This window comes from Paramormyrops kingsleyae, chromosome 22 (genome assembly GCF_048594095.1).
Source record: "Paramormyrops kingsleyae isolate MSU_618 chromosome 22, PKINGS_0.4, whole genome shotgun sequence".
Lineage (NCBI taxonomy): Eukaryota > Metazoa > Chordata > Actinopteri > Osteoglossiformes > Mormyridae > Paramormyrops > Paramormyrops kingsleyae.
Window position 1 is genome coordinate 15,748,890 of NC_132818.1, and position 10,715 is coordinate 15,759,604.

The following is a 10,715-nucleotide window of genomic DNA, read 5'->3' on the forward strand; positions in this document are numbered from 1 at the left end:
GCAGCGTCAGGCCTAGAATCTTCTGTCATTAACCAAATAAACCACCAAGCTGTTCAGCCATATTGCCTGTCAATCTGTATGTGACATTCCCATTTATAACAAACTTCCACTGAGTTTTGGCTGTACAAGGTCCCTGCCTGTATTTGGGATCACATGCTGCCCTCTAGTGGCTGCCCACTGTCACTGGTAAATGTTATGCACATATATGACCTGTGCTTTTTTTCTTTCCCCTTTTTTTTCAGGCCCCCTGTGCCAGATCAACATTAATGAGTGCGTGTCCAATCCATGCCTGAACAAGGGCACGTGCGTGGACGGGGCGGCCAGCTTCACCTGCCTTTGCGAGCTGCCGTATAGCGGGCCCACCTGCACTGATGTCCTGACCCCCTGCTCCCCCAACCCCTGCGAAAACCAGGGCATCTGCAGCCACACCCCCGACTATCTGGGATACCAATGCACCTGCCAGCCTGGGTGGCAAGGTGAGCCTCCGCAAACGTCTGCTCATGTACTCATGCATTAAAACTATAAAATACTATTAAACACAATAGCGGATAAAATCTGTGTGTGACACTTGTTGCACTTTGTCTCCCCCTACAGGTCACCAGTGCAACATCGACATCAACGAGTGTACGCTGAACCCCTGCAAGAACCGGGGCACCTGCACCAACACCCTGGGCAGCTACATGTGCATCTGCCGGCCAGGATTCACCGGCCCCAACTGCGAGACTGACATCAATGACTGCCTTCCCAGTGAGCAGCCCCCGCCCCCTCCCATCTAGACACTGGCCTGCTCACCCAGTCTTGCCACAGTCATTTTCTCACCGGCGGTTTTCCATTCCCTCCTGATCCAGATCCGTGCCTGAGCGGCGGATCCTGCACCGATGGCATCAACTCGTTCCGCTGCAGCTGCCTGCCGGGCTTCACTGGGCCGCGTTGCTCCGTGGAGGTGAATGAATGTCAGAGCGCCCCCTGTCTGAACGGAGCCGCCTGCACAGACTACGTCAACAGCTACACCTGCACCTGCAAGCCCGGCTTCACCGGCATCCACTGCGAGACCAACATCCCTGACTGCACCGAGAGGTCAGCAATACCTTCCCCATCTCTGTGGGCAACCATCTTGTTTTAAACACAAAGCTTACCCATCTCCCCCCACCCCCCCCCCTGCCTCCCTCATTGGCTACAGCTCCTGTTTCAATGGGGGCACCTGCGTTGACAAGATCAACGGCTATTCCTGTACCTGCCGCTCCGGCTTCACTGGGTCCAATTGCCAGCACGAGGTCAACGAGTGTGACGCCAAACCCTGCCTGAATGGCGGCGTGTGCCAGGACGGCCTGGAGGCCTTCCACTGTGTCTGCCCCAAGGGCTACACCGGCAACCGGTGCCAGGTCCGACACATCACCATCCATTCCTCACCTACCCAACAAACGTGTGCATGCAGAAAGTGAAGCGCTGGGATTGTGTGTAATTACTGCCCTCTCCCACTAGATGGCAGTAGACTGGTGCCGGCTGTCCTCTCCCTGCAAGAATGGGGGGCGCTGTCGCCCGCAGGATGGCTCTTTCACCTGTGACTGTGTGGGCAGGTGGTCTGGCCGCTACTGCGACATCCCGGGCGTTTCCTGCGAGGTGGCCGCAGTGCAGAGAGGTGCGTTCGCTATCGATCTTGTACCCCCCCCCCCCCCCCTTGTGAGTACACGCTTATCACTGTGCCTGTGCTGAATTATGTCCTCCCCCATCACACATGCAGGTATCAGGATCGACCAGCTGTGCCACCACGGTGGCCATTGCGTAAACACGGGCACGGCTCACTACTGCAAGTGTCCCACGGACTACACGGGCAGCTACTGTGAGAGCCAGGTGGACCACTGCGAGGATAAGCCCTGCCGCAACGGCGCCACCTGCAGGGCTTATGTGGGAGGATACAATTGCGAGGTGAGCACCCAGGGGTTTGATCGTGATCGTGACTGGAACCGGCTACCATGATGGTCTTGCTGTATAATACTGGAAAAGACCGCAGACAGATGGTGTCCCTCTCTCTCAGTGTATGCCAGGATACCAGGGAATGAACTGCGAGGTGGAGATCAATGAATGTCAGTCTCACCCTTGCCAAAATGGGGGCTCATGCATCGACCTGGTCGGCCGCTACATATGCTCCTGCCCCCCTGGGACCCTGGGTAAGAACTCAGAAAGATTTTCATCATTCATTTCAATTTAATCCCCCCCCCTTCCACATTTAACATATTCCCCCATCTTTTCAGGTGTCTTGTGCGAGATAAATGAGGATGACTGCAGTCCCTCCCCGAGGCTCCGTGGGACACCCAAGTGCCTCAACAATGGGACCTGCGTGGACCAAGTCGGGGGGTACCGGTGTAACTGCCCGCCCGGGTTCACCGGCGAGCGCTGCGAGGGAGATATTAACGAGTGCCGCTCAAACCCGTGCAGCCCTTCCAGTAGCCTAGACTGTATCCAACTTCCCAACGACTACCAGTGTATCTGCAAGCCAGGTTTCACAGGTGCGTGTGTCGGTGTATGGCTACGCGTGTATGTGCCACTGTCTGTGGCCACCAGGGGGCGTCCTCACCATCTCACTCGCCTCCGGTATCCTCCGCAGGTCGAAGGTGTCAGAGCAGATTCAGCGTCTGTGAGTCTCAACCTTGCCAGAATGAGGGCTACTGTTCCCTGTCCCCAAGCAGTGCCCTGGGGTACACCTGCACCTGTCAGCCTGTGAGTACACTTTGCCCCTCCGACATGATCAGCTGACCCGCTTCAGCACGTTCGATTGGTCCACCTCTACTCTATCTCTGAGGATGTCCCCGTCATGTCCACCCCCAGGGCTACACAGGGCTTAACTGCGAGCGCAGCCCACTGTCATGCCGGGAGCTGTCCTGCTACAATGGGGGCAGCTGCGGGCTGTCTCCTCATGGCCCACTCTGCACCTGCCCCCCGGGCTTCACTGGGCCCGACTGCCAGCTTCGCAGCTGCTCCTCCCAGCCGTGCCGCAACGGCGGCGTCTGCGCTGAGGACTCCAGCTTCCCCTACTTCCGTTGCCAGTGCCCCAACGGCTGGGCAGGCAAACGCTGCGAGCTGCCGGTGGAGCCGAAACCCGTGTGTCCGCTGGCCGACTGCCACGGCAAAGCCAAAGACGGTGTCTGCGACAAGGAGTGCAACACCTACCCCTGCAAGTGGGACGATGGCGACTGCTCCCTGGCCATCAACCCCTGGGCCAAATGCGACGACCCCCAGTGCTGGCACGTCTTCAACAACAGCCAATGCGACGAGGCCTGCAATCGGCCTGAGTGTCTCTTTGACAACTTCGACTGCAACAACAAGGCCAGGACATGCAAGTGAGTGTCCGTTCCTTACCTTCCTCTCCATCTATCTTTTGGCTCAGAGGTGTAGTGCTTACGCCCCTCTGTCCCCTCCCCCCTCAGCCCCATCTACGAGGCTTACTGTATCGACCACTACGGCGATGGCCGCTGTGATCAAGGCTGCAACACAGAGGAGTGTGGCTGGGACGGCCTGGACTGCGCCGAGAAGGATTCAGAACATTTGGCCGACGGCGTCCTGGTTATTGTGGTCCTGCTTCCACCAGAGGAGCTGCTCCGGACCAGCACAGCCTTCCTGCAACGCCTCAGCTCCATCCTGCGCACAACGCTGCGCTTCCGCCTCGACCGCAACGGCGAGGCCATGATCCGGCCGTATACACGCCGCGGCCCGCGTCTGAAACGTGAACTCTCTTCCCACGAGGAGGTCATCGGGTAAGTGGGCATGCCCAGACAGGGGTGCCTCTCTTCAGCGATAAACTCTACACCGCTGACACCCTTTGTGCTCCACGCTGCCCCCTACAGGTCCATCGTGTACCTGGAGATCGACAACAGGCTATGTACACCGGACAGCTGCTTCCCCACGGCCGACAGCGCCGCAGAGTACCTGGGGGCACTGTCCGCGGTGGACATGCTGCGGCTGCCGTACCCCATCAAAGAAGTCCGCGGTGAGTATCGCTGATCGTTATTGCTTCACAGGCATGTTAGCGGAATTTGGATGTAGTGTAGTGCAGGGGCCACAAGGGGGCAGCACATACGTGACTGAACATAAAAAAAAACATTCAAAACCTACCTAAAAGTCAGTAAAGCTGCAAGTGTGGAGTAAGTAGTGGCATGCAGGCTAGGTGTCCTGTGGTCCCTTTCTCATTTACCTCGCCCCCGCAACAGGTGAGAAACTGCTCCCTATTCCAGTGGGAGTGCCAGAGTGGGGCAAGTTGTTGCTGGTGGGCGTGGCGGCGCTCTTCCTGCTGGTCATCCTGGTGCTGGGCATGTTGATCGCCCGGCGCAAGCGGGAGCACAGCACGCTGTGGTTCCCCGAGGGCTTCCTGCTCAAAAAGGAGGCGGCCAGCAACAAGAGCCGTAGGGAGCCAGTGGGTCAGGATGCCCTGGGCATGAAGTGAGTGGAGGTGCCCTCACACACACACACGCACGCCGCATCGGCGCGGGGCACTAAGAGCGCGTGTTCCCACAGACACATTCCCAAGACCGTAGAGGAGTCCCTGCTAGGAGACCACAACGACCAGTGGCTGGATACGGACTGCCCCGAGGCCAAGCGGCTGAAGGTGGGGCATTCCTCGCTCCCGTCGGCGACGCTCATGGTCACGATGCCCTCATGCACGCCTGGTGCACCTGTGCAAACCGCTCACTGCATCTTCACATAGGTGGAGGAGCCCAGTGTTATGTCGGACAGCGAGGACGCCGTCGACTGCCGCCGCTGGACCCAGCATCACCTGGCGGCCGCCGACATCCGCATGCCTCCTTCCATGGCGCTCACGCCTCCCCAGGGAGAGTTTGACAGCGACTGCATGGACGTCAATGTCAGGGGCCCAGGTGCGTGGGGGAGGGCACTCGTGTTTCATTTGACTGACGTAGATCATGAACTCGTTTTTGATTGGCCGGTCTTCAGTCTCATGTTACAGTGGATCACATGTTACAAAACAAAGCTTTTAATTGGCCGGTGCCTGATATCCCATGCAGATGGCTTCACGCCTCTGATGTTGGCATCCTTCTGTGGCGGCGGCCTGGAGACGGACGTGGCAGAGGAGGAGGACACTGAGGAGTCGTCGGCCAACATTATCTCGGACCTGATCTACCAAGGCGCTTCGCTGGCCGCGCAGACGGACCGCACCGGCGAGACGGCGCTCCACCTGGCCGCCCGCTACGCTCGCGCCGACGCCGCTAAGAGGCTGCTGGACGCCGGGGCCGACGCGAATGCGCAGGACAACACGGGCCGCACGCCGCTGCATGCTGCCGTGGCCGCGGACGCACAGGGGGTCTTCCAGGTGGGCGGGGACACACACACAGTACCCGAAACACGCCACTGACACATATCTGACATATCCATTTATTAAGTGGATCTGATGTGCTTTCAGATTCTGATCCGCAATCGGGCCACCGACCTGGACGCCCGCATGTACGACGGCTCGTCGGCGCTGGTCCTGGCTGCCCGGCTGGCCGTCGAGGGCATGGTGGAGGAGCTCATCACCTGCCACGCTGACGTCAACGCTGTGGACGAGCTCGGTGGGTGGGGCATCCCATAGGCCGCTTCCTGAGGGTCATGTGACATCTGGGGGAGGGGGGGGGAGTGACTGGGTGTAGCATCAAAAGCCAGATGTTTAATTGGTAGGGAGTATGGGAACTTAGTGGCCAGAGGCAAATAACCTGCAACTGGTATAAGCTGGAGTGTAGAAATATGGCGCTCTCATCAGGAGAAGAGGTGACTGCTATAAAGCCAGAGTGGACCGCTAGCTTTTCATCAGAAGTTAGTAGTCTCGTCATCCTCAAAGGCAGACATTAATTCCTAGCCAATGGCTGTGTAGCGGAATTTCCATCAATCTAACCAATCACGTCCGCCGGCCCATGCTGCAGGTAAATCGGCCTTACACTGGGCAGCTGCCGTCAACAACGTGGAGGCGACGGTGGCCCTGCTGAAGAACGGTGCCAACAAGGACATGCAGGACCTCAAGGTACTGAGAGTGCACCTCATCCCCACACCCGGGGCGAGAGCACATAAAGCCCAGCTTTTAGCAGATGATGATGATGCACAACAAGGACTTCAGATGATGAGAGCTCATCCTGTTCTTTTGCTCTTTTTTATTTACAAACAATTTATTTTTATTGAAAGCAATGTACAGAGCAGGGTCAAATCAATTGGGGGTTACGGCCTTGCTCAAGGGCCCAAAGGTGAAGTCACTCTGCCAACCACACAGGATTAGAACCAGCGACGTTCTGGTGATAGACACAGAATCCTGACCCGCTGAGCCACACACTGATTAATTAGTATTTGGTGCTAAGTTACTTGTGTGGGGAAAAGATGTTTTCTTTGCTCGATGAACACGGGCCACATCTTCAGTTCACAGAGTGCCCTCAGGATGTGTATGTAACAGTTTGTGCCCCCCTCCCCACAGGAAGAGACGCCACTGTTCCTGGCGGCACGGGAGGGCAGCTGTGAGGCCGTTCGCATCCTGCTGGCGCACTTCGCCAACCGCGAGATCACGGATCACATGGACCGGCTGCCGCGCGACATCGCGCAGGAGCGCATGCACCACGACATCGTGCAGCTGCTGGACGAGTACAACACCGTCCGCAGCCCACAGGGGGCGCACGCACTCTCGCCACTCATGTGCCCGCCCGGCGCCTTTGCGTCCGGCCTGAAGCCCACGCCGCAGGGCAAGAAGGGCCGGCGGCCGCCAGGGGCCAAGGGGGCGGGGCTGGCGGGGCCGCAGAGCGGGCTGAAGGACGCGGGTAAGGCACGGAACCGGAAGCTGACGCTGGAAATGCAGAGCTCGCTGCTGGAGAGCTCTGTCACACTGTCCCCTGTCGACTCACTGGACTCGCCACGCGGCGGCGCCAGCAATGCCGGCTACATCACCAACCCCGCCTCCCCGGCTGCCATGCCCTCCCCGGGCCTCTTCCACCCCTCCGTGTCCATGCCCAGCACCCCAATGGTGCATGGGCTGCTGGACGCAGCGGGCGGCCCCTTTGCTGTCTCCATGGCGCAGCTGGGTGATCTTGCCGACAGCGCGCTCTCCATGGGACGCATCCCCATGCCCTCGGTGGCCCCCGGCCCCCCAGGCTACGTGCTGAACGCCAGCCAGCTGGGGCTCAACCTGGGCATGGTGAGCCCGGTCAGCGTGCCCTTTGACTGGCACGCCCGTCTGCCCACCACCTCCCAGTGCGGCCAGCAGATCGTGGGCCTGGTGCACCCTCCCACCAGCACCCAGGCTGGCGTGGCCCCCCAGGGCACAGCCCTGCAGCAGCAGCAGGCCGCCCTCCTGCACCAGCAGCGGCTGTTCCACGGCTCCCAGCAGGCCCTGCTGCAGCCCACACCTGTCTCCACGCCGCAGTCGCTGAGCCCCGTCAAGCTGCCCTCCATCGCCGAGCAGCACAGCCTGGCCAGCCAGCAGAGCATGACCCGCATGGGCACGCCGACCCCACCCACTCCTCAGCAGGCTCCGCCCCCGCCCTTCTTCAAACAGCAGCCCGCCCAGGCTCCGCCCCCACAGCCCGAGCAGCCTCAAGCCCCAACCCCACAAGCTCCGCCCCCGCAGGCTCCGAGTGCCAATGCCAGCAGCGGGACGGGCCTGGAGGACTACCCGACCCCACCCTCTCAGCACAGCTACAGCTCCGCCCTGGATGCCACGCCCAAGCATTACCTTCACCTGCCCAACGAGCACCCGTACCTGACGCCGTCGCCGGAGTCCCCCGAGCCCTGGTCCAGCCCCTCCCCGCACTGCGTGTCCGACTGGTCAGACTCCACCCCCAGCCCGGCCGTGGCTGGTCCCGCCCAGACACAGATCCCTCACGTCCAGGAGTCCAACGGCAAGATGCAGGTGTTTGCGTGAAGTCGCCACTGGACCATGAGGACTTGTGTGGGGAAGAAAAAAAAAAAATCTCAGCTCACTGTAGGAGTTGTCATTTTTTTAATGAATATAAATCTGTCACCCCCTTTCCAAGATTTTGTTTGGATTCGGATTGACTGTATTATCCAATGAACTGTTAGCTTGGCTTTGCAAGCGAACAGGAGGTAAAATTAGTAAAGGGAAATGTCTGTTGTCTTAAAAAGAAGACAATTTAATGAAGTAAGACTTATTCTGTCAAAATGGACTTTTTGTAATGGAAAAAAAAAGTATATGAAGAAATCTGAAGTCTTTAATTTCAAAGGCAGGGGAGGTTTTCCTGAAACTAACAAACTTTTAAAAAGTAGATGAAGAGAAGAGCCAACTATTGTGGGAAATTCCTCCCGTTTCATTTTTATTTATTCTTCTTTTATTGTTTCTCCTGAGTACATTTCAGATGCCTGCTCCCTCTTTCAGAGAAATCTCTCCTTTAAATGCGGGCCGAACCCCCCCATACAGCTCAACACCACTCGTCAAAGCGCGATACGCTCAACGCCAATTGGTCTGCACTCCATCCCTATCCAGAACTGGTCGAATAAACCGGTATAAGATCAACATTTAGAGTGGACACTATTACAAAGGCTCGTCCTCCCCTGAAAATTCGAGCTAAGAATGTGTCAGGATGAGGGAGATCATTTGCCAGTTTTGACTGATTAATTTCTTTAAGTATTTATTTAGGCCAAACAAACAACAAACGTAACTTGGTGTAACACATAGACTTAAAAATGGCCAGCACTAGGATTTTGTACTGATCAGAGGAGGATCTATTAAAATGAACATTCCTGATGGGTATTATTTCTTTGTACGGATGTAGGGGGCATTTCTGAAGCACTTGCTGGGTGTGCGGGGTGGGGTGGGGGGGGCTGATGGCTCTGATAGCAAACGGTCAACAGGCCATTTCAATATTAGCATGAGTATTAGCGAAACAGCTGTCCGCTGTTTGGTATGAGGATGAACCACACAATTAGGGGTGTCTCACTGGCTGCTCTAGATCCCCCACCCCTCCCCCGCCCCCAGGTGGAACGAACCTCTTCTGCCACAGTATCCCAGCCATGGTAAGTTAGTCTACTGGCTAAGGGCATTTACTCCATTACTAAATAAGGGACATCTAAATACCAGTTTGCCAGCTGTCAGTCTACCTTTGTGGTTTGCATTTCACTGCCTGTTTTGCATTCTGTTTTGTTTTATTTGGACGTGTTTCATTTTTCGTTGTTTTGTTTCGTTTTGTTTGAAGCCATGGACGGCGTCGCCATGGCGATCAAAGCTATGTTTACCAGCTGCTGCTTTCTGTCACACAGACATTCCGGTCTGTAGGTCCCACAGACTCCTTGTGTTGCGCTTTAGTCAAATGTAGCCGGGCTATGGTGGCGGCATTGGGACAGTAAACCACACACCCCCAGTTACTGGGGACTCACTCCCGGCCGTCTATTAGTGGGCTCATCTAAATCGGAGCTCACTTCCTCACAGTTGCTGCCGAAATCACCGCTCCCTCTAAAGAAGCCCCACCCCCCGTCTCGTCGCCTCACTTCCTGCTGAGGCATGTAGAGGCTCTGCCCATGTGACACCTGGCAGGAGGGATGGAGGCATTTCTGCTTGGGGGGGGGTTATGTCAGAAGCTGGGGGCGGAGCTAACACTACTATGTAGTGTCATACATCATTGTCATTTGCTGTCTCTCTCTCCGGCAGCCAATCCCACGGTCCTTCAGAGAATGGGTGGGGCCTCCCACACCTTTGTTCTTGTTGTTGTTCTTCCCCATCCACCAGCCCGCCTGCTGTAACAATAAGTGATCCCGCTGCTAATTTCCCATTCCTCTCCACTGCCGGAGCCCATTTGATAGCCCACCACCGGTTTGAAACCCCGCCACGGGGTTGTAACCATTTCGACAGGACACGCCCTTTGAGTGCATGGCCAGCTCAGTGTCTCGGTCCTGCCACACCAGGACTGGGTGTGTTTAAAGTGCATTTTGTGTTTTTTTCCCCCCACCGGGAAAACCAGAGATAAGCAAAGGACTGCTATGTGCGCCAGCGGTGTACAGACATGCAAATGCTGTTTATTTGTTTGTTTTTTTTTTTAACTTTACTCTTCATTTGTCATTCCATCGCTACACTGTGCATGTCCAGAAACTCGACTCGACTTTCTGCTTGTAAATAGTGTTTGTTTGAAGTGGAATTGTCTGCTTCAAATGTCTTATGTTTCTAAAATGAGTATGTACTAAAAAAAACACAAAACGACAAAAAGAACAAACGTTAGCGTTGTTTTCAGACAGAATAAGGCCAATACTTGTTTGTTCCTGTATTACTAGAAACACTTAGATTTTTTTTTACGGTTATTATTAATTCTTATACTTGTTTAAAAGTAGTTTAAAATCATTGTACAGAAGCTCATCTTTACTGTTTGTTTGCAACAGACAAGTTGTAAAATAAATTACTTCTAATAAAATGTAGGTAACTGCAGTCCTTTGTGTCCTCATGTGCTGTGGGATTGTGGGATACGATCCTTTGGCTCCCCTTGAACACCCTGCTGTCCAGTACTTTTGTTCCCTTGTACCAGACCAGAGTCTTCTGCCTCTTGTTTCCACACACCCACTATCTCTTGATTCTGGTCCATTAGAGGTACAGATATTTGTGGACAGAATAGCATGTTGGTGATATCAGGTCTGATGCACCAAGGTTTTCCAAACCAGTCCACAGGGTATACTGCATTGATCCACTTTTTTGGTTCATCCCAGTTCCTAGCACACCTGTAAGGTATTTAGAGCTTCTGATTTCTTGGGTCAGG

The 10,715-nt window shown here is 55.8% G+C and overlaps 1 protein-coding gene across 1 annotated transcript in view; it reads left to right on the top strand.

The window, feature by feature from the left end:
- The window catches only part of notch3 (notch receptor 3), a 31,807-nt gene extending 21,417 nt beyond the window's left edge, over window positions 1-10,390 (top strand). The window contains exons 15-33 of the mRNA XM_023821882.2: window positions 243-476; window positions 595-747; window positions 849-1,077; window positions 1,181-1,382; window positions 1,483-1,639; window positions 1,742-1,926; window positions 2,036-2,168; window positions 2,253-2,507; window positions 2,606-2,718; window positions 2,827-3,338; window positions 3,426-3,752; window positions 3,843-3,985; window positions 4,206-4,434; window positions 4,510-4,600; window positions 4,700-4,868; window positions 5,016-5,320; window positions 5,411-5,558; window positions 5,907-6,004; window positions 6,446-10,390. Of these exons, the coding sequence (XP_023677650.1) occupies window positions 243-476; window positions 595-747; window positions 849-1,077; window positions 1,181-1,382; window positions 1,483-1,639; window positions 1,742-1,926; window positions 2,036-2,168; window positions 2,253-2,507; window positions 2,606-2,718; window positions 2,827-3,338; window positions 3,426-3,752; window positions 3,843-3,985; window positions 4,206-4,434; window positions 4,510-4,600; window positions 4,700-4,868; window positions 5,016-5,320; window positions 5,411-5,558; window positions 5,907-6,004; window positions 6,446-7,882 (5,120 nt within the window). The 3' untranslated portion in view covers window positions 7,883-10,390. The remainder of the gene's footprint in view (window positions 1-242; window positions 477-594; window positions 748-848; window positions 1,078-1,180; window positions 1,383-1,482; window positions 1,640-1,741; window positions 1,927-2,035; window positions 2,169-2,252; window positions 2,508-2,605; window positions 2,719-2,826; window positions 3,339-3,425; window positions 3,753-3,842; window positions 3,986-4,205; window positions 4,435-4,509; window positions 4,601-4,699; window positions 4,869-5,015; window positions 5,321-5,410; window positions 5,559-5,906; window positions 6,005-6,445) is intronic.
- The last annotated feature ends 325 nt before the right edge of the window (window positions 10,391-10,715 follow it).